Below are 22,922 nucleotides of genomic sequence, written 5' to 3' on the forward strand. Positions count from 1 at the left end.
TTAAAGTAAAAACTACACCATGGACAAAATGGATGTTTTTTTGCATAATGTGCTTTTAGTTAAATGCTCTTTTGGAAGCCCCCACCCAAGATGCTGGCCAACAAAATCAAAGCGATAAATGTGGATTTCAGTAATCTCATCGTCCCTGAAGCTTCGTAGTGGAACAAGGCCATCAAAAACAGGCCTGCCCTATAAATATGGGTCATCGGCGCTCATGTCTCGCTCGGGGGATTCTTATGCTTCTTGAGCATGTAAATATTATCAGACAATTACAACATGTAAAAGAAATCTGTTGCTTGAAAGCAATGCCTGGGAAAAAGTTGACGTTGCTACCCTGAAACACAATGCAAGTAATCATTGCAGCATGTACTGCATTACTTTGAAAGCTGATGATGATGACGATCATTATCATTTCTGTTTGGCTGCTCCATGTTTACCCACAATCCTCCCTGACCCCCGACTCAGCGTTTGATGACCTGCCAGGCTCATTAGCGATCTGTACCATCAACTGATGTCAAGCTCCTTCCTATCCCTTACTGGCACATCCCACACATCATCACTTTCTGGGTCACTGTCCTCTCTCTGGGCAGGAAGGATGATCTCAATGCCAACTCTTACACGCTCGTCCCCTTGTTTGGAGCAACACAATCGTTTTTAAGCACACATCTGGTGTCTCATTGGAGCCAGTTTTTGACATGATGCAATAATAGTCCTATAAGTAGAAAGTGTTTATTTATTTATTTTTGAGGGCTTGCTACTGTTGCTATACATTGTGTCTGATGGATCCACACCCCGTCCCTGATAGGTGCCAGAGCGGATGAGGGAAAGGGGATTTTTTATTTTTTTTTTTTAAGGCGTGGAGATTGGAAGATAAATCACGTCTGGCGACAGAGTAGACTTGATATTTATCTGCGTGTGTTGTTGCAGAGGCCAGTAAGCTGGTGATGTCATATGTGGCAGCGGTGTGTGGGAAGGGCCAGGAGGTGAATAAGGTCAAGGAGCAACTACTGCAGTCCAATCCTGTGCTGGAAGGTGAGTCGAGTGGCCGTCAAGCCTCTGTCATGGACTGTCTGTCTAAAATCAAGGGGAGCTCAAAAAACGGTGCTCTTTGCCCAACTTTAAAGATACACTCTTGAGAGATTTTTGTTGTTGTTGTATTTAATCACTAATACGTGTAATGGATTGTATATTGTATGGGAAGATTATTTTAAGCAACCCCCTTTTGTTGACTGCATACATACCGTAAAACCAAAACAGACCATTATTGATCAACAATACTTTTTTTTTGTTTGACTTGCCAATTCTTAGTACCATACTCGATAATGCCGTTATGTCTTTTTTGATGAAATTATATTAATCAGTTATTCTTCAAAAAACACTTACTATTACTCAATAAAGATTAACATAATGAACATCATATATCACTGTCCTGATGCTTTTACTTTGCACGAGAACATGAGACGATAACTCGTGTAGATTTGATGAAAACTGAAGACACCAAGAAAAATGTTGCAGCAAAGCTACAATAATATTGCTCATTTTTTTTTACAGAGTAGAAAGAAGATTCCTAGGAGTATGTTCTGTATATGTTGCCGCGTGTAAACTGTTGAGTCTTTATTTGAATTCGGTTTGAGTAACCTTAAGATTTCATCTATGTCCAGATGCTTCAAAGCAATAGAACACAATCATGAGAACGTCTCAGATTGGAATCCAAGCAGATGAAACAATGGAGACAGCTGGCATTAAAAAAATAAAAATAAAAAAAGTATCAATGTGCAGATGTGGTTTGTCTGCATAGCGCCAGACACACATTAATGTATACTGTACATATTAACCTGTAAATGCATCAGTGTGACGGCAAATCTGAAATCACCTTCCAAAAGTGAAAATGTGCTTGAATTGTGCGCCTGTATATTAAACGTGTCTCATTCCTACAAGTAGAGTTGGAATGTGGACAGAGGTATTTTCCGTGGGGGGCAGTGGACAGGAAATGCCCATGAAGGATGAGGCTGTATGCCCGTGTTTTTGTCGCTGCACATCTGCAAGAGTTTAGCTTGGGGGGTTGGGGGGGTAGTACAGTTATCCGGCTTCACACAATGCATCTGTGTGCTCGACGACTCTTGCGCTTTCTGAATATTCTTTATTTTTGACTTCATGTTAATTTTTCTTCTGTAATGTACTGTAATGTCTTTATTTGTGCTCACTGTTTTTCTGCGGCTTTCTGTCTTTCTTTGGCACATTCAATTTGTTGCATGCTTTTCCAATGCAATATACAGTTTACTATATTTTTGGGTATACAGTAGTTATGGAGATGTTGTGCTACCTTGTTAAAATGTCACTATTGTGATTGAAACAAAAAAAAATATCGTTAAAATTTTTATTTCACTTAAATTCACATATTAAAGTATTTAGATCTGAATGTGGCGTGACAACAAGGTTCAGGTCGATCAACGCCTGCAAAATCCAAGTGCTTTACTTAATCCATACAGAATTATGGGACCTCATCTGTACAAATGACTGAGTGTGACATAAACGGTAATCCTTTTTTGTGTTTTGACATGCAATATTGTTATTTTATTACTCTTAACTGTTTTCCTACTTTTCAGCCTTCGGAAATGCCAAGACGGTGAGGAATGACAACTCGTCCAGATTTGTAAGTGTCCTTACAAGTAGCACATTTCGTCAATAGCTTCTCAATAATGGCTTTTCTTTCAACTCTCATTCATGTTTGTTGATGAACATTCTTAATGTGTACCTGTCTTTGAAATAAGTGATCTTATGGGGACCACATTTTTAAGGAAGCATGTTTGTAATAATATACTTGGATTGCTTATTGTATTTATTAAGATGTTACTTCCTGTAAGTTTTCGAGTGTCCGACTACTCCCCCACCAGATATGTCTTGATCAGGCTTGAAATGGGTTTAATTCGTACTGTGTACTGTGTGTATACCCATCTCATGAGTGTCTTTCACAGCAAAAGGCAACAGATGCTTTATGTAAGAAGCAAGCGGTCTCCATGGTTAAAAGTATTTGTGTTCGTTTTTCATACAATGTTTTGGGAAAAACACACTCCCCTATGCTTCTCCTTAGCAGCAGACCTGGAACATGTTTGATATTCTCAAGTGACACACATGAAATGGCTTTTGTAAAAGTCTTTAAGGACACCGTCCCGACAAGTCTTTCACTGGTCATGAACTGATCTTTGGGGCTAAATACTAACAATAAGCAATATTCTTGCCCATGCTCAAACAATGCTGTTGTAGTATGTCTATATATTAACTCTTTGACTGCCAGACGTTTTCAGAAAAGGGATGCCGTGGGTGCCAGCCGATTTAAGCATTTTTGACTGATCTTTCAAGGTCCACAGAAAATTATGTGTTTGGACTATGGAAACACACATACTACCAAATGAAAGATTGGACTCTCATCTTTCATCAGAAAAAAAAAGTTTGTTTCTACCTTATTCCGTTTTTCAGTAATCAACAATAGAAAATGGTTAGTTTCACCTCTGTTTTGAAAAAAAAACGTATTTTAACGTCTTTGGCACTCATCCATAGGATTTTACTAAACGTTATTTAACGTTTTTGGCAGTCAAAGAGTTAAAGATATTTTATTTTGGGGGTGATTATGTTAGCACTTTTTACTGCTATGAATGGAAAAAGTCATGAAGTCGTTTTCCTACCCAGTTCCCATCTCGTCTCACATTGAATAAATGGCAAATGGCTTATTGCGCAGCTTCTCGGACGTTAGACAACTATTTAATTAGGTTTCGTACGCACTTTCCTATAAAATTCAAAAGTTCTCACACCTCATTGAGGTCTTTTGGATGTAGCCGTTGTTTTACCCCTATCCCGTTAAACCGCACTGCTTTAGCACATTAATCACTTGAACAGCAACACTGGCTGTACTTTACATTCCTCCTGAAGTAGACAAAATACCCTTAAGCAAGTATTCAGTGAAGAAATGTACATTTCTGTCCCTTTTTTTCAATTATCATGCAATATTAAATAACTAATCTTCATAGCACGTCTATGAAATCATGCCAGTGCTTAGACTTAGACCAGAGTTGTACCCATGCAGGAGTATTATAAAGGATTACGGCCCTGATCTGTTTATATTTAGGTAACCTTGGCATAAACCTTCAGACAAGGTCGTGATGACATCCCACCGGATACCAGATCATCACACACCCATGCATGATCATGAAACCATCTTTTTTTGCATTTGACTGAACATATTCGCCTTATTGGGGTTGTTGGGAGCGCACTCACCAGCTAAACTTGGACAGTTCTGACCGCAAGCTGTTTGTGTAACTTCTGTGACAAAAAGGTGACCTGGAATGGCATTTTTATTTCTATTTATGGCCGAGCAATTGACTGAATTTGGAGGTCTTCAGTTCATACACAGTAAATGAAAAGTCAACATGGTGCCGTTTTTGCCTCTAACAGAGTCACATGCTTAGTTCCGATTCTGGCAATTTTGTAACTGGTGATCTGTGACCTACAGGGAAAGTACATGGACATTGAGTTTGACTTCAAAGGTGATCCTCTTGGTGGAGTCATCAGCAACTGTAAGTAACCCGTCGTCCTCATTCCGAAGTATTGCAAAGAAGCCACTCGTAATGCGCACGCCATATGAAGAATAAAGATGTCAGCAGTTCATTGAAACAACCGTGCATTCTGTCATGAAACTGTCCAGACTTTGCGTTGTATAGCCACAGATGCTCCACACCAAAGCCAATCTTATACTGAACAAAACCAACCCCCCCCCCCCCCAATGTGACGCCCCCCCTATTCAGTTCTTGTCTCGGTTTTGCTTTTATCTTGCCTCTATTCACATTGTTTTGTCTGCGCCGGATTCCCCGCCAGAGGTCACGGAAAACAACGAGAGGAGCTTATGTTGGAGGCACAAGTGGCTCTCTGTTTGTTGGCCTAAGTTAATTCCGGCACAAGAGAGTGAGTGTGAGGACAAGCCAGTGACATGTGACTTCTTCAGACAGCGCAGGCTGACCTTTTGGCCGGACAGGTCAATGTGGGTTTGCTCTTAAAGAAGCAATCTATCAGGTCCCTCTTGTTTTGTTTTGTGTCCTTACAATAGTCATCTACTGTATTTTCTTAGCATTAGTCAGAATGGTTTGTATGGACACAGTGGAAGGATATTTTAGCTCACATGGAGTGTTTCACACTTGTGTATCGCTCCTATCAGCCACTCACTAGTTCTGTTATTGATGTGCTTGAGTTGTGATTCACGGGCCGAGGGTGCCACAGATGCACAATCAACCTGATCCCCAGGTCAGTAAATGGCTCTCTACTTGGGTGCTCAGCTTTCATTGCATCTATTCTCCCTGTGCCCACCTACTGGATGAGTCAGTTTACCATTTTGAATTCTAAATAATATATAAATATAAAATATATATCAATCAATATAAAGAACAGAATTGGGTTGGTTCAGGTAAACGATTGGGAACATTGATATTATGATTAATAGTTATGAATAAGAGTTATGAAGCAAAATTCAGCCATTTTTATCCATCACAGGGGGCGGCCATTTTGCCACTTGCTGTCGACTGAAGATGACATCACAGTTGCTCAGGGCTCAGGCAACGACCAATGGCAGCTCACCGGTTTTCTGAAGCTGAGCTGTAATTGGTTGTTACCTGAGACCTGAGCAACATTGATGTCATCTTCAGTCAACAGCAAGTGGCAAAATGGCCGCCCCCTAAGATAGATCAAAACAGCTGTATTTTGCTGCTTAACTCATATTCCACTAACACAATATTTAGACCAGTGGGGCTGCATAGAAAATATTATTGTTTAAAAAAAAAAAAAATGCGGGTGTTGACTTCCCCTTTAAGTGACTTATAGAGCTAGCCGTCGGTTGACTTCCTACTTGCGCTGTACAACTCAAATCCGCCATCTTGGAGCCTGCCCGGGAGTGTCCGCTATGTCGTCAAGCAAGACACCACATCTGCTTGTGAACCACCTGAGTCACAAAGCAGCGTCTTAGTATTCTCAAAGAAACATATCCCTCGTTTTAATTGAACAGCGTCCAAGCAAAACATCCCGTCAGGGTAAGGAAAGTGGCTAAAAATGACTTGAACCTCATATACATTTTGGATCATGTCTAACCAGAGAAAGGGAATGAATGCCGTCATCCTGCGGGGCAGCTGCCCGTCTCTGTAGCTGGTCTTTAATTAAATCAGGCTCACTCTAATGCGGTGAGCAGATGACCGGTTCCCGTTTAATCATGGACTGTTCACACGTACTGTAACTAGGATCTCTACTTAGAATGCTGATGTGCTTTCTTATACGTATGCTGAAAAGTGTGCACATAAACAGGAACATGATTACAAACATTGCCTTGGTCGCCATAACAACCGGACTACATGGTTTGTAATTGAGAAGCTCTACATTACGGTCCCTCCAAACCCTTCCAAGCAAGTTGGACATAAAAAACAAAATCTCAATTGTTTTGGTGTACAGCAAAAATAAAGACTGTGCGATTACTTTTGGAGGGCAGATTAGATGGTGAACTTAAGGCTGGTCAACCATGCATTAATTGTTTATCACCTAGTAAAGTAACTGAAGAAAAGTGTTAGTCATTGTTCACTTTATTTTTTGACCACCATTGTTTGTTTTTCCGTCACTTATTTAGATCTGCTGGAGAAGTCCCGTGTGGTGAAACAGCCTCGAGGAGAGAGGAACTTCCACATCTTTTATCAGCTCTTGTCCGGAGCTTCTGATGACACACTCAGTAGGTTTTCAGCGTACTTCACATTAAATTGGACTGTGCTTGAAGTCGTGCGTTATGTGTTATACAGTCTTTTTTTCCCAAAAACATATAAATACGTTCTATTTTAAATATTACCATTCTCCCAGAGACATATTTTTTATTATGTTTTTTTATGCTAGCGCATACAAAAGGCTTTGATGCAGCTCTTTTCCCTACTGTTTTAAACAAATTTAGGAATAATGATGAATAGAACAATAATTGCTGCAAAACAGAGACAGATAGAAATATACTTTTTTCCTGATGAAAAAAGAGACTCTAATCTTTCTTTTGGTAGGCTCCATGTTTTTATAGCAATAGAACACAATCTTGTGTGGGCCTTGCAAAATCTGTCAAAATCCAGTAAAACAGCCGGGAGCGAAGGGGATTGCTTCTGTGAAAATGGCTGAGTTAAGGACTCCACATAAATGGCAGAAATATGCACAACAATACACAAGGAATGTTATTTTCAGAGACAACTCAAGTCTGTAATTTCAACTTTCTCTTTTCATTAGTTCGATTTGCATGTCAGACGGCAATGATGTGTGTCCTCATTACTTAGGCTTTGAATTCTTTTTTTTCTTTTTTTTAATGGACATAAAAGTAACGCAGATTGACCAAGATGTGGCGTGAGCATTGGCAGCCATAGTGCAGCTGGACAAACACTCGAGCGACGCATTAATGGCACCATCTTCCTGCTTAACAAACACCGCAGAGAACAAAGGGAGGCTGTGAAAACCTGTTACTTGTATTTGCTTTTCCACGGATAGCGGGCATTGTTTTTGTGTCCTGCACAGGATAAGAACATAATGGCCATTGACTCTAGAGCGCACACACATCGGAGAAGGCTTGATTCAGTTAGTTAACACAGCCGCTGATGAAATCTAGCGTGAGTTTCTACTAGAAAAATCAATTTTTTTGGGAGTCCATAGTGGGAGTCTTAATACTGCCATTTGTCTCTTGGAGTGCGAGTTCACCCATATTATATCTTGAGATGGTCAAGTCATTTCTTGAAGGAATAGAGCTGAGGATTTTATTCAAGTGGCCGTCGGCTATTTTTGACACTCAACCTAGAGTTTCTGAATAATAATAATTCACAACACTAATTGACAAATTGCTCCGGTACATATTCACTTCACTGTCTGCCAGGTTAATTAGACGTCAGGTTTTTTTTTTTTTTTTAGTTACTTGTCAATTTTAGGTTTGCATGGTGAGCTAAATGCATGTTTGGCATATTAAGAGATTTTTTGGCAAATATTTTACACTGACAATTTCTCCTCTATAATCTTCTGTTGTTCAAGCTGATTTTTTTTTTTAATTGGACATCATGCTAATATTGCAAGTCAAGTCACTAAAATATGAATGTGTATAGCCCAATGTCAGTTGTAATTTTACACCTGATTTGTGTGTAACAGAAAAACTGAAGCTGGACCGGGACTTCAGCAAGTACAACTACTTAAGTCTTGATTCTGCTGTGGTAAACGGGATCGACGATGCCACAAGCTTTAGGACGGTCAAAGTGAGTACAACTTGCAATGTTTCAAGTGGCATTAAATTTGGGCTGAAATATTTCTCTATGCTTTCAAGTATCAGAACTGGCAAAGAGGTACTCACGGTTGAGACGATTGGATTTCTTCTTATCATCTCGAAATAACAGACTCACAGTAAAGATGGCGAAAAGCCCGTAGTGGGCTTCCTCCCGTAGGCTGTAAAACTTCTGAACATTAAACCGAACCTCATCCTGAAAGTCAGCTAATGCTTGCCTTAAACGGAGTACGTTGATATGAAATGCACTCTGAGGGCATACTCCCACTCGGTCTTTTGAGCCGTGCCGGACTTGGGCACGGTTCAGTATTGAAGAACATGAAGACTGAATTTGGTCAAATGAATTATTGCTCATTGGTTATCATTATAAAAATTCATCTTTTTTCGGCAACTTAAAACAATCTAAATCAGATGTAATTCTCATACTGTATGTTGTGGCGGTGGTAAAAAAACATCATCACGGAATTATAGCCTGCCTTCTGTTCTGTTTCGCCGTGCTTAAAGCCTTCGTAATCAGACTAATTTTATTTCCCATCCCCAGAATGCGATGCAGATTGTGGGCTTTATGGAGGACGAGGTACAGTCGGTGCTGGAGCTGGTGGCAGCTGTCCTGAAGCTTGGCAACATCGAGTTCAAGCCAGAGTCTCGATGTAACGGCACAGACGAGAGCCGCGTCAAAGATAAAAACGGTACGGGTTAATGGACGTTTAACAGCATGGACGGATTGGCACAATGTCCGCTGCTATTTCTGCTCTTTGATCATTTGCAATCATTTGCCTGCTGTTAAGCCACTGCCCCCTATTGGCTCAATATAAATGTCATATGATTGGTGGTCACAAAATACATCACCGAATGCATTTGCTGTGCGTTATCACCATCACAGCTGGTTTCCTGTAATATTGCGTTTACATGTTTCTGCCTTTTGGAAAAGATAATAAATTTTGCGTTTCTGGTCATAAAAAAAAAATTAAAATATAGGTTTATCTTGGAATATTATATTTATTTATTAGGGCTTGGTCTCAATTCTAATTTAATCAATCGATTCAATTTCGATTCACAAGAGTTCGATTCGATTTAAAAATATATATATTCTATTTGATTCACTTCAATACGATATTGATAAATTTTTTAATTAATTTAAAAAAAATTCTTAGCAGCAACGATTTGCATCTGCAAGGATGAAATGAAAATATTTTCCTAATTCTAATTCAATAATTGTAAATATATTATAATATATTATAATATATTAAAAATATTATTCTATGTTGTCTTAAAGTACAATAAGTCAGGTCTTTCATAAAAGAGAATAATTTTAAATTCATATGAACAGTAAATGTTAAAACAGTAAATTCAATTTTTTTTTTTTTTTTTTGTAAAAACCCGGCCTTTAAAATTGTATTTTCTTACAAATTTACTGTATGGAGAAAAGAGATTAAAATAATCAATTCAGAGTTTTATGAATCGAGGTCTGGCTCGAAATGGAAAATATATTCTATTGATTATTCTTTTTTTTGCCCAGCTCTATTCTTTATACATATAAATGAATAGACTAAGTTTATTTTCACTGGTGCATTGCAGAAGTTCCAACAATAGGGACGCATCAGAGTGACCAACCACGGAGATGTTTTGAATGGAAAATACAAATGATCTATATCTGCAAAAATGCCTGAGCACAACCATATCAGAGGGTGCAATCAGTAGCTGATAAACAAGCTGACATTCTTTACCAAACCAGCTTCTTGCCCAGGAGCAAACTGGAAGAAAAAAACAAACAACTTTGACATGAAAGTCACTGTTTGCCTATTTCTTCCTAATGCTTGCCGTGACTGTTTGTCATTTTGTCTGATGTGCAGATTTAAAAGAGATGTGTGAACTGCTGGGGATCGAACAGGCGGTGCTGGAAAGGGCATTCAGCTACCGCACGGTTGAAGCAAAAGTGGAGAAGGTGTCGACTACCTTGAACGTGGCCCAGGTGAGAGGGAAAGGTTATACAGTACATCGAATAGCAATAGTGAAAGCAAGACGTGTCCCATTTGTGTTAACGCACACACACGAACTCGCTCACTCTTCCATGTTTCACGAGCTGCCACCTCTCATCCATGTCAATGTAACATGGAAAGCTTTCAATTATAGATGAGGAGTATTCCTCTTGGAAATTCATTTGTGGGTCGCATTTTAGAGGTTAGTGGGTCCATGACAGTTACTTGTGCACATAATCTGGATTTTATAAAGCTGCTGTATTCAAATAAAATGTACTATGTTGCTAAAACCGCCGCTTACAGTTAGCCTGGGATGATATCCAGTTATTTGTATTCAGCAAGTTTGTTTTCAATTTCTGTAACATATTGACTTTTTTTTTTTTTTTTGCAGGCCTACTATGCTCGAGATGCCCTTGCCAAAAATCTCTACAGCCGTTTGTTTAGCTGGCTCGTTACGAGGATCAATGAAAGCATAAAAGTAAGAAATGCCCATAATATGATGTTATTCTTATATCGTCGCTGTCTGGTGGAAACCTTGATTAATTGTAATGTATGAATATAATATGTATAATGTCAGAAGTGTTGTGAAACTCCGCCTCTTTCATCACTCTGCAAGAACCACGTGGCATTGTTGCCTCAAGATTCAAATTCTGAAGGTTTTACATTGGATGTCTTTGAGTAACTCTTTTTCTTTTTTTTATTGTAATGCTTCAGTGCTTCATTTTAAGCAGTTGTTAGCTTCTTTATTTTTCATGTACAATTAATACCTTTAAAAAAAACATTTTGCCACTTGCTGTCGACTGAAATTGACATCACAGGTGCTCAGGTAATGACCAATCATGGCACAGTTTGCAAACGTCACCTAACCAAACTCAGAAGGTGAGCCGTGATTGGTTGTTACCCATTTCCTGACAGCAAGTGGCAAAATGTGTTTTTAAAGGTTAATTGCACATTAAAAATAATGACGTTATCATATTAAATGACAAATGATCTCCTTGCTGCTGAAAATGGCTAAATTTTACAAAACATTTGGGAAAATTTTGTAACTACGGTTGTTAGTGTTTGTGGAGTATTACAAGGTTTTTCTTTCTCTCATTAAACTAGTGATTGAATGTCATCATCGGGTGGTGTTGTATATTTATACACATGTGTATATGATAGAAATATAAGCTATAATCGCAACTTGAATCATGCGATGTTTGGTAACTCAAGAGAAAAAGGCATTTTTGAGATTCTGCCCAACAGCGACGATATATTCAATACTGCATGAGGGCTGGTTCTGCACCACTTGCCCTCTAAAATTCAAATATTGACAAAATTGTCCGCCTGCAGGCACAAACCAAAACCCGCCACAAGGTTATGGGTGTGTTGGACATCTACGGCTTTGAGATATTTGAGGTAGGAAAACTAAACCTTTCTGTTTTCCTGTCTGTCTGTCTGTCTTCGTGTCTGTGTCTCATGAGGACAGAATCTGACGACGCATCCATTTTATCAGCTTTAAAAGGTTTTTGCCCCAGGCTGTTTGTGTGACTGTGTGTGAGTGGTGACATACCTGTGTGAGGAGCTTATCGCCACAACTGTGGGCTGATAAAAGCATATTCATATTGGATTAGTTCAGCTTTACTGCACTCGGGAGTAAAATCCTCTTCCGCCGCACGTTGATTTCAACACTAATATCGGCACAGCGCAGTAAAACAAACTGACCTTGAAGAAGCTGATCAATACATACTTTCTCATGTACAAGTAAAATTACAGATATGGAGGTCGTCTACATGTGACCTTTCAAGATTACGATAAATGTACATTGTAAGGATAAGCATAAGAAGGCTGTTATAATTGCCGTTCTTATCGGAATTTCCTTTGAGCGTTTGATTTTGGACATTTGTTTTTTTTTTCTTATAAATATTTACTGTCACTTGACAGTACAAGGTTAAAAATAAGAGCATGCAGAGAAATATTACTATTCTTAGACTTTACTAAATGTCTTACCTACCGTTTGAGTGATGGACTATCACACATTCTGACGGAATTTGGTTACATCGACGCTGTGAACATAAATTGAGGCCCCCTTGTATAGAATCGGAAAAGTGAAAAATTATTTCCTAGGTGGAATTACAATTATAATACGTACTTAGACATATTTACTGTAATAGCGTTCTGTATTTATTCACAAAGAAAGCAAATCAGTCTTTTTAATTTGTATACAATTGGCAGGCTCCCTCTAGTGGTATACAAAATCATTAATTAATTAAATTAAACTTTTATTCAATTAGCATTAGAATATAGCCAAGTTTCATCATTATTCACAAATCTGTTTAAAACACTAGGGAAAAGAGCATTTTTGCAACATGGCCCTGGTTGATCTCTTGTACTCCTGCTACCACCTGCTGGCCGTCTTTGTAATAACTACCATTGCTTTAAGCGTTCTCTTCAGTTCAGAGGCTGCTGCCTCAAAGCTTCTGTATGCTCTAGCATAAAAAAATCGTATAAAATTAATTTTGGGGGCCATTGCAATATTTAAAATAGAACCTTATTATACATTTTTGGGGAGCAAATGAGTTAATAATCCAGTAATTGTTTAGCGCCAGTGTTTAACTACTGATTTCATCAGTAAATATTATCAGATTTCTTAGTCCTTATAGTATTATTATTAGTATTATTAAAATATATTTGCAAAAACTTGCTTTTGCTTAATCAGGTTGGTGAGTATAAGAATCCTTATGTGATAAAGATTAATAGTGTGTTTTTTTTTCTGTCACTAAACAATACCAAATAAGCAGCGACAATTGGTTAATAAAGATTAATCAGGAAAAAAGGGGTTTGCAATGAATTTAAATGCAAATTATTTTTATCAGATTATTTGATTAATCATTTGTAAAAATAGTATTGTGACAGCCCTTGTTCTAGTACATACATTTGTGTGGTTTTCAAAATTTATTTAGCAAATGAACGTGTGTGAGAGGTGCTGAATGGTCTTTATGAATAAATGTTGTAACCAATATTCTTCACCTTGTTGCACGCACGAACACCCCCAAATTCCTCATTCATGACGTTCATGTGTTTGTCATGCCACTGCTCATTCCACTTAACTCACTCTCAAGCCGTTCCTCTCCTCTTGATTGTTGTCTTCCGTCTTGGTCACCAGAAAGCAGTAAGTAACACCAGCCTGCTGTTTGCTGTGCTTTAACGCATGCTCCGATCCTCCTAATTCTGCCGCTCACTAAAAAAAAAAAACAACAAAAAAAAAACAATTCAGGGGCTCCCGGTGTGCAGCGCAGCCACGTGGCTGTCCAGATGCAAAGGCAAGCTTTGCATCAGCTGAGACTTGATATCCACTCTGTTGCTAACAGAGTGTTTTTTTTTTTTGGTTTTTGCTGTATTGCTCTTTTATTGGGTAACAAAAGTGACTCCTCATCCCGTTAAGGGGGTTATGTTATGGGAACTGGTTGAACAAATCATGTGGAGGACAACTTGAGTTTCAGCTGAATGAGTATCTTGGAACGTAGGTGAAACCTTTGAAGCTAAAACGGGCAACTTGTTCAAAATAACTTTTAATACTCTTAAAAATGAGATTATGACAGAAATTTACGTGTGTGTGTGTTACATCTCCCATTTTAGCCTTGTCTGCTGCCACTTGCCTTGCTTTGCTATTGAATGTGCGAGTGAGTTTTTAGCGGTGAAGGTGACTGCGATTTCTCGTTTAAAGGGAAATGGCTCTTTAAATGAGAAGCAGATTACCTTTTTTTTTTTTTGCTTTGTGTTCCCACTTCCTTGTCATTGAGAAACCTTGCAATGTCCTTCACTAAACACGCTTCTAACCACCTTTATTGCTGTAGCAAGTAATGCCTAACCCAACACGCAGCCCAATTAGGCCATCTGCCAGGAAGTATGACGCTCCCCGCAATGGGTCATAATTGACAACAGTTCTAATTGCCTTTAAATGTTTAACATGCATAATAGGAATAGATACTTACAGTATGTGGATTTATCGTAATGGCCCATCTGCTTATACCAGGATGTTTAATAGTAGTTGTAATTCATTGTTTCTATTGCGTTGAATGATGATGATGTAGAATCTGCTAATAAGAGAAGAAAAATAGCTTGTAGTTTATGACTTGTATGTAAACTAACAGATGTAACTCTGTCCTCAATTAAAAGCTTTTCTAATTGGGCTATTGCACAGAGTCAGCTCATGTCTCGGCCGTTTGTATATTTATGGCCGCCTTTTAGTTGAGCAAAAAAATACAAATTCAAAAAACTTCAAAAATGATAGCCACCAAATTAACTTTGGGACATATCAATGAGTAAAATGACTTTTCTGTGCCTGCTCCTATAGGACAACAGCTTTGAGCAGTTCATAATCAACTATTGCAACGAGAAGCTGCAGCAGATCTTCATCGAGCTCACCCTGCGTGAGGAGCAGGAGGAATACATCAGAGAGGCGAGTTTGTGCATTGACACACAATCTACATATTCACAAAACGGTTTGGGGCCGAGGGGGGCTCAATAGTCACTATCACTTTATCACATTCATGTTAGCGGGCTTCGTTCAACCCGCCCATGTTAAGGTAGTGCAGTATTTTGTTATGATCCCATCAAGATGTGCTTGTTTCCAAAGCTGAATGTGCGCGAGCGGTGACCCTTAAACTTTAAACTCCTTCCCTACAAACACACGGGCTGATATTCTGGCCACTTTCCAGTGTGCAGCATGGGAAAATACCACAAGGCCTGTCGACACGAGAGAGTCGCACCAATCAGAAAAGGTGCTGATGGTCCATCAGTATAAGCCCCGCCTTCTTTGCACCCAACCCCCCCCCCCTCCAAATGTCTGTCACATTGCTTACATCAACTCTTCCCAGCCCTTTTGTTGCTGTGATGTGTAGGGCTCCACATTTTTGGGAAAGTTTCTTTTTAAAGCTAGCTTTGCAAGTTGAGTGGAAATACACCCCCCCCCCCCCACCACCCCAGAAAAAGAGACATTTGTTTACAGATGTAACGGAAAACGGAGTGCAGAGAGGGTGTTCTGAGGAATGTTCTTTTTGTGACTGTCATCAAACCATCACTTTTGTTCTTTATTGTCAAACTATTTGACCTTAATTTCCTTTTGTTGCAGGGCATTGAGTGGACCAACATTGAATATTTCAACAATGCCATTATCTGTGACCTCATTGAGAATGTAAGTCAGATTCCCACTGGTGGAGGGAGAAAAAAAAAAACATCTCGTCTAGTACTGCAATGAAAAATAGCTGTTTAAGTCTGTGTAAGTCTTTTAAAGATTGAATCATGCCATACGCCTCGTTTCATGTCTTTACACCGGCAGAACCAAAATGGCATCATGGCGATGTTGGACGAGGAGTGCCTGCGTCCCGGGACGGTGACGGACGAGACCTTCCTTGACAAACTCAACACGGTCTGCGCCGAGCACCAGCACTTTGAGAGCCGTCTTAGCAAGAATTCAAAGTTCCTCAACGACCACAGCTTGCCTCACAGTTGCTTCCGCATCCAGCACTATGCCGGAAAGGTACCGGATGGGAATCTTTTCCATGTGTTGTTGCTTTTTCAAGTGAATAAAAAAGCAAGCCTATTTAATTAGTATAGTGTAAACTACTAAGCATGTCAGAATCATTTACATCACTTGGAAGTTACAGGTTCCCCTCAGAGAGGCAGTTATGACTCATCAATATATAGTAAAAGAAAAGTAAGACTTCTCACAAGATTCTTTTTTCCGTTGGAGTAAAATCCAAATTTACCTGCGAAAAATCTAACTTTTTTGTCAAAGAAATATGCCCTTTTCTTTTTCGATAAAAGAAAATATATATATACAGCATAACTTGACATTCAACCATCAGCAAAAACATTCAAAAGTAGATTAATATCATTTGATTAATTGAAACTTAAAAAAAAAAACTCTAGAAAAAAATATAAATTGACTTTCGACTGTTGATTTATTTTCAAGCTATGAAAAAGGTCAACTTGATTCTGGGGAAAAGAACAATTGAAAAGGGAAAAAAATGCATTTTTTATATAAAAAAATATATTTATATATTTTTTATATATAAATCTGTGCAGTTAGGGCTTTAGTAAAATATTTTAAAATTTTTGGCTGTCATGCAAGTCTAAATTTTGGTAAATGGTACTTCATATATTTAAAAATGTTAAAACCAAAACAAAAATTCAGTCTAAAATAAGGTGTAATGGAAATAGTGAGAGTCACAATTGAATTGAATTTTACAATTTAAGTTCAGTAGAAAAAAATGAAAAGAACAAAATCCATTTAGAAAGAAACATTTGTGCTTTAGCGGTCCACAAAATGTACTAAGCAATTAAAAGGCATCAACGTTTTGCGCGCAAATATTTTCTGTAACGGGTAAATGATTCCCCCTCCCCCTTGTGTTAAGGTGCTGTATTGCGTTGAAGGCTTCATGGACAAGAACAACGACCTACTCTATCGGGACTTGTCCCAAGCCATGTACAAGGCCAACCACAGTCTGATTAAACAGCTGTTCCCCGAAGGCAACCCAGCCAAAGTCAACCTCAAGAGGCCGCCGACTGCCGGCTTCCAGTTCAAAGCATCCGTGGGCACTTTAATGAAGAACCTGCAGACCAAGAACCCCAACTACATCCGGTACCTCCTCAATCTCCATTTTATTTGCTGTACTTTCGTCTCTAGACATTCCTTGCCTCTCATTCGGCTACGGTACGCATTAAACTCATCCTGCCATGTTTTTGTCAGGTGCATCAAGCCCAATGACAAGAAGGCGCCGCACATTTTCACAGAGTCGCTTGTTTGCCATCAAGTGCGCTACTTGGGCCTGATGGAGAACGTCCGCGTGAGGAGAGCCGGCTACGCCTTCCGGCAAGCGTACGAGCCCTGCCTGGAGCGCTACAAAATGCTCTGCAAACGCACCTGGCCGCATTGGAGAGGGCCTGCCAGGTAATGGCCATGTTTATTCACTGGCAGCGGGTGAGGGGGGTGGGGGGCAATTACCGGGACCTTTGCCAGAACCCCTCTGAGGCTTTGAGTGAAAATGTGCAGCAGTGGACTTTAAATAGTCGGTGAGCTTACAGTTACTCCCAGTGGAGAGACTGCGTGACCCGTGCTAATAGTCTGCTGTTGGAGTGGTCAGCTCCCAGGTGGGATTTGTGCAGCTGTGAGACTGTGAATCTGGTTATGCTCTTATAATGGTGCATAATGTTTCCTGCAAATAAATCGTTTTAGAATGACATGCACATTATTTACTAGCTGATTTTGCAGCATTTCATTCGAGATTTTTTTTATCTTGTTCTGTATATCGGTGATGCTCAAAGTATGGTGGGACACCCGCTCCCTCTGGTGGTACATGAGAGTAGTGCCCAATGTTTAATTGGCAGGTCGATTTAAATGACCAAAATCGGACAAGTTTTTCTTTGTTTTGTTGTTTCATGATTTTTTTTTTAACATAACACAGTACAACATAAGGCCAGAATAATGACATTCAAACATTACCAAAAAAAACTGAGGAAAAACCAGCCACTTTTTGCTAATTTTTCTCTCTTTTGTCAAGTGAAACCAATTGTAAAGGACACATTATTGTATAAGAGACAAATGTTCTGCTTCTAATTCATTTATTACTCACTGTGGCAACGGACAGGGACTAAGCTGAAAGTCGAACAACAACATTGTTGAAAGTTAGGCGACCCATAAAAGAGTGATTTTATTCATTATATTTTTTTAATTAAATTTGTGTTTTTTTTTCCGGTATACCTTAAGTATGAGAACTACTGTCCTTCATAATAAATGTTCATTCTCTCTTTACAAAGGTAACAACACTCAATTTGAACACATTTTGTTAAATTAAAACCTCCAAAACTCAACATTATTATATGTATAAAAGCAGAACATGTAATAAAGCTTTTGTGTTAGTTATCGCAATGGTGACATATTTATAATATTGTGGCTATAGAGAATGTTGTCGCTTTATCGCACATTTTCTCAGTACAGTTAAAGTAATGTGCATATTTCACTTGGCGCCCTCACATAAGAACATACATTATGCCGCATACTTCACTGATGCAACGTTCCCCCTTCTTCTCCGCCACAGCATGTGGAGGCATTTTAAGCTTATCAGTCTTTTCCTTTGTCGGTAAATCAAATTCCTATCTTGGTACACACTCACCATTTCCGCACGCAGCCTTGTTTGCTTCTGTTCAACTGTAATATATTCATTCATCGTTTATGAGCAGTGAGCTTTTTAAACATTCTTTTTTTTTTCCCCCCCAATAGGGAGGGAGTCGAAGTCCTAATGTCAGATCTTCAGGTTCCCACTGAAGAATTCTCCTACGGCCGCTCTAAAATCTTCATCAGGAATCCACGAACGGTAAAAGCTGCAGCACAAGCAGAAAGCACCGCTGCAAACCCTCGTGGGATTTTGTGTGTGTACGTTTTGCCGTGCGTGCTTGAATGTCAAAAGGTTGTTTTCACACAATGTTTGTGAAGGTGGCGGTGGTGGCGTTCCGGCCCCCTACTTAACGTTTTGCCTTCAACCAAACACATGCTTCCATTTAGCCGTCGCGATCTTACATGGGAAACGAGCTGCTTGAATCGGCACTTGGAGGCTCTTTAACTGCTCAAGCATGTGCCATTTAGTGACGTTTTGCTCTCCAGCAAAATACTTGGAAAAAGTGCCATTTACTACGTGTGTGTGTGTATTTTATTTTTTAAATCGGGAGTATTATGAAATAGAATAAAATAAAATAAAAAGATTATTCTTTGTCCAAGCCTGCACCGATGGCTTCTGTATATTGCTGTTAATGTTTAAAAACAAACAAGGATGTATTCATAATCTTCTTGCCACAAAAATGCTGTGCTCCCTTCAAAAGGTGGCGCTTGGACTTTGTTCTTGATATCACTGAATCAATATTTGCTCAGAGATAATAAACATTGCTTTCCACATCAGGAAAATGGTAAAAAGACATTGCACTTTGCAACCTGAATGTCAACACCTTCAAGTCGCTGTGTAGTGAAAACAAAATGAAAAGCAGCATCTAACAGCGTTACCGCCACACATCAGGTTGACATCGTTGTCAGTCTTTGCACACGCCCTCCAACAATCTTCAAACGCGTAATGTAATTTACAGGGTTTCTGCTGCTCATTAAAAAGCATTAAAAGTGGATTTTGCTGAAATTAAGGCTTTTAAATGGCATTTTAAACCCAAAAAAAAACTAAATATGATGTCTGAAGGCATACATTTTTTTAATACGGTTGATGTAAAAACATTATTGTTCATCCTTTACTTTGCATAAAGCTACTGTAACACAATTTAGCAATAATATGTGATCAAAAAAAATGTGTATTTGTGGGCACTGGTGACTAGTGTTGTCATTTACAATGAACAAAATGGCCTGGAGTCCACAAGTTGCTTCATCTTGCAAATACCAATTGCTCTGAATTTGAAAAGAAAAATGTTCTGTTGCCGTCACCAACATAAAACACTAATGCCATCTAGTGGCAGAAAAATTACCCCAACACAAATCTGACTCAATGTCTCACTCCTTTTAGCTGTTTAGTATATCTTTTTTAACTTCAAATAACTTGATAAATTACTTGCTAAGAAATGACTGTATCAATGAACCAAAAGTATGGTATTGTATTTGGTATTCATATTCATCCACTTTTATTGTATGAAAAACTTGAAAAAATATTTTATTGTACATTCAGAAGAGATATAATGTGCGGTTAATTTGTGCTTAATTGTGAATTAACTATGGAAATCATGTGATTAATTCTAATTTAAAAAAATCATAATCGACCTAAAATATAAAGAGTATTGTGTGCATATGTGAATATGCAGTATGACGTGGGCATTAAATTAGCTTTAAGTTCCATTAAAAAGCATTACATTAGATTTGCAAAAACCTTTTATTAAGAAACAAATCTTGGCATGTACTTTATGAGGTCTGCATTGACTCTCCCCTCCTCTCGCCTTCCAGCTGTTCTTCTTAGAGGAAAGGCGGCGGCAGTGCCTGCAGGACCTCGCCACGCTCATTCAGAAAATCTACCGGGGCTGGAAGTGCCGCACTCATTTCTTGTTGTTGAAAAAGAGTCAGATTGTGGTGGCGGCGTGGTACCGGCGCTACGCGGTGAGGAACAAACTGGCACAAAAACATTTCGCTGCTATGTGGAAAACTCTTATGTCCATTTTTTTTTTTTTTTTTTTTTAATTACATTTTTATGTTTCTGGGATGTGTGCATTCAGTTTCATCCCAGAAATGAAAAAAAAAAAAAAAAAAAAAAAGACCAAAATGGATGTTTTTCACATAAAAAACAATAGAAGTCAAGCTTTGCTAATTTGACATTTTCACCTGACAGCAACAAAAGAAATACCAGCGGATCAAGAGCGCCACCACCGTGGTGCAGTCGTACACTCGGGGATGGCAGGTGTGCTTCCAAGTCTATTTGTTTGACTTTTCCATTTTATTGTGACGTTTGACCTTTTTTTCTTGTAATCTTGTGTATTTATTTCATTTCAATGTATCCATAAAACTCATTCGTAGAAAGAAGAGAAATGATGCAATGTGAGAACATCTTCTGTATTTTCATTAGGCTCGCAAGCTTTTGAGAGAACTGAAACATCAGAAGAGGTGCGAGGAGGCGGCGACCACCATTGCAGCTTACTGGCACGGCACTCAGGTACCGATGAGTTTTTAATGCCGCCGGATTGTATGCGCACAAGCTGAAGGCCTTCACTTATGCAACTTCATCAAACTGTTATTTCTGCTGTATGCATTGGAAGCTGCTTCTTCCCTTTTGCTTTTTCTTGACTTGTCTTTTCTTGATTCTCCGATTTTTCTCACACTCTCCTCTTTCTTACCTAACGGCCCCCACGTTCCCTCCAGGCTCGAACGGAGCTGCGACGTCTAAAACAAGAAGTGCGGAATAAACATGCCGTGACAGTAATTTGGGCATACTGGCAGGGAACGAAGGTATTTGCACCCGGACGTAGTGTGTAGCTGTCTTGTCTTGTTGGCCTCATCCCATGACTTCAAGTAACAGGCCTGTAGCGGCGACTTATTAACACTCGCTCGTGTCATTCTGTTTTTCGCTGGCCTTTAGTTTGTCATGTTTTCTGCGGTGAAATTGCTCCAAATGTGTTTGTGCAGGGAAATCAATGTTCCAATAGGCTGCCAGCCGTGTATGGCATCAAGTTTTTTATGGTGGTGTGTAAGCCTTAATGTCATCGTCTTTATCAGCATTTACATTTAGCACTTCTCATATCCATCATGGTTGCTTTTATAATCAATATCATATTTCAACCAGCTAATAAGATCGACTCTGTGCCGTTTAAAGATATTTTTGCTCTATGGACAGACAGTTTCATCATCCCCGTCTTTTTTTTTTTTTTATGTGCTTCCAAAAGTCATGAAGTTGATTGAGGAATTGAATGACCTTTCACTGAAATGCGCTTCCTCCACGACTACCACCATTTTCTATCAGGCTCGGAGGGAGTTGCGTCAGCTGAAGCAAGAGGCGAGGAATAAGCGCGCCGTGTCGGTCATTTGGGCCGGCTGGCAGGGCACCAAGGTATTTGGGAAGCCTGTTGGAGTGACTTTGTGACTGGACGCCTCCATCCTCATACCCCCCCCCCCCCAAAAAAAGCATCTTCATATCCATCAGACTTTTTAAGCCTGCTCTATATACTGTACTTTTTTTTTTTTTTTTTAATCCAACCAAGGAAGCTCATCTGATGTCACATACAGTGGATATGAAAAGTCTACACACCCCTGTTTGAACGACAGTTTTTTTTTGTGTTTAAAAAGATAAACCAAAACACATCATTTAAAAAAAAATAACAAAAATCATCATTAACATGAAGGCGGGAGATTGTTGTCACGTGCACTTAAACAGCCGTTACTTGCTAAAAACTCCTTCCGCTTCACAAGTTTTGCTGTTTGCAGGCCTCCCTAACAAATTTTGTTGACGCGGCATCCAGTTTTTGATCATGTCACCACTGTGCCATTTATTCTCCACATCATGACGACGACCGTTTTTTATTTATTTTTTATTTAATGCCTTGGAGAAAAAAATTATGCCATGGAAATATGTGATTGATTCCGATAATGTCAAGAAAAGCCTATTTTAACTTTATTTGGGGTTTATCAGAGGAAATTTAAATGGCTTCAGGAGTTTGAATGATTGGTTAATTTTTAACACAGTCACATCTCCAGCTGTTAGAGGGTGTGCACACATATGCAAACACATCATCTCGCTCACTTAGTTTGACTTCTGCTCTTTGGGGGGATATTTTCAATTGATTTATACAACAAAATAAAATGTGGAAGTTTTGATTGATTTTGGTCTCATCGCAATAACCTGGCATTTGAAGAGGGGTGTGTAGACTTTTGATATCCACCGTTTAGTGTATTCAGCACAAATCCCCTCCAGTCGACTTAAGTTCTGCATGCCACGTGCTGCCTCATTTGCATGGTAACTTTTTTTTGGCATGCCGTTTCTCTCTGCATTGCTGTGCCGTCGTCGTTTGTCTCCACAGGAGCAGTTTGGGGGCCTTCAGGTGACATTTTCTCATCCATTTCCTTTGCAGAACCTCCTGAAAAAATAATTGTTTGACTGCCTAGCGACATAAAAATATTT

The 22,922-nt window shown here is 39.1% G+C and overlaps 1 protein-coding gene across 5 annotated transcripts in view; it reads left to right on the forward strand.

Moving 5' to 3' along the window:
- The window catches only part of myo1b (myosin IB), a 51,180-nt gene that overhangs the window by 20,757 nt on the left and 7,501 nt on the right, over positions 1–22,922 (forward strand). For 2 of the 5 annotated variants that reach the window (XM_077579843.1, XM_077579845.1), the window contains exons 5-23: positions 928–1,032; positions 2,607–2,653; positions 4,508–4,571; positions 6,656–6,754; positions 8,185–8,288; positions 8,856–9,003; positions 10,168–10,286; positions 10,685–10,771; positions 11,626–11,691; positions 14,630–14,734; positions 15,407–15,469; positions 15,614–15,814; positions 16,692–16,918; positions 17,027–17,227; positions 18,557–18,650; positions 20,264–20,413; positions 20,643–20,711; positions 20,877–20,963; positions 21,170–21,256. In XM_077579843.1, the coding sequence (XP_077435969.1) occupies positions 928–1,032; positions 2,607–2,653; positions 4,508–4,571; positions 6,656–6,754; positions 8,185–8,288; positions 8,856–9,003; positions 10,168–10,286; positions 10,685–10,771; positions 11,626–11,691; positions 14,630–14,734; positions 15,407–15,469; positions 15,614–15,814; positions 16,692–16,918; positions 17,027–17,227; positions 18,557–18,650; positions 20,264–20,413; positions 20,643–20,711; positions 20,877–20,963; positions 21,170–21,256 (2,123 nt within the window). Of the gene's footprint in view, positions 1–927; positions 1,033–2,606; positions 2,654–4,507; positions 4,572–6,655; positions 6,755–8,184; positions 8,289–8,855; positions 9,004–10,167; positions 10,287–10,684; positions 10,772–11,625; positions 11,692–14,629; positions 14,735–15,406; positions 15,470–15,613; positions 15,815–16,691; positions 16,919–17,026; positions 17,228–18,556; positions 18,651–20,263; positions 20,414–20,642; positions 20,712–20,876; positions 20,964–21,169; positions 21,257–21,767; positions 21,855–22,922 lie in introns of all 5 variants that reach the window. The other 3 variants (XM_077579844.1, XM_077579846.1, XM_077579842.1) reach the window with 2 other exon arrangements.

Source organism: Vanacampus margaritifer, chromosome 11 (assembly GCF_051991255.1).
Source record: "Vanacampus margaritifer isolate UIUO_Vmar chromosome 11, RoL_Vmar_1.0, whole genome shotgun sequence".
NCBI classification, from domain to species: Eukaryota; Metazoa; Chordata; class Actinopteri; order Syngnathiformes; family Syngnathidae; genus Vanacampus; species Vanacampus margaritifer.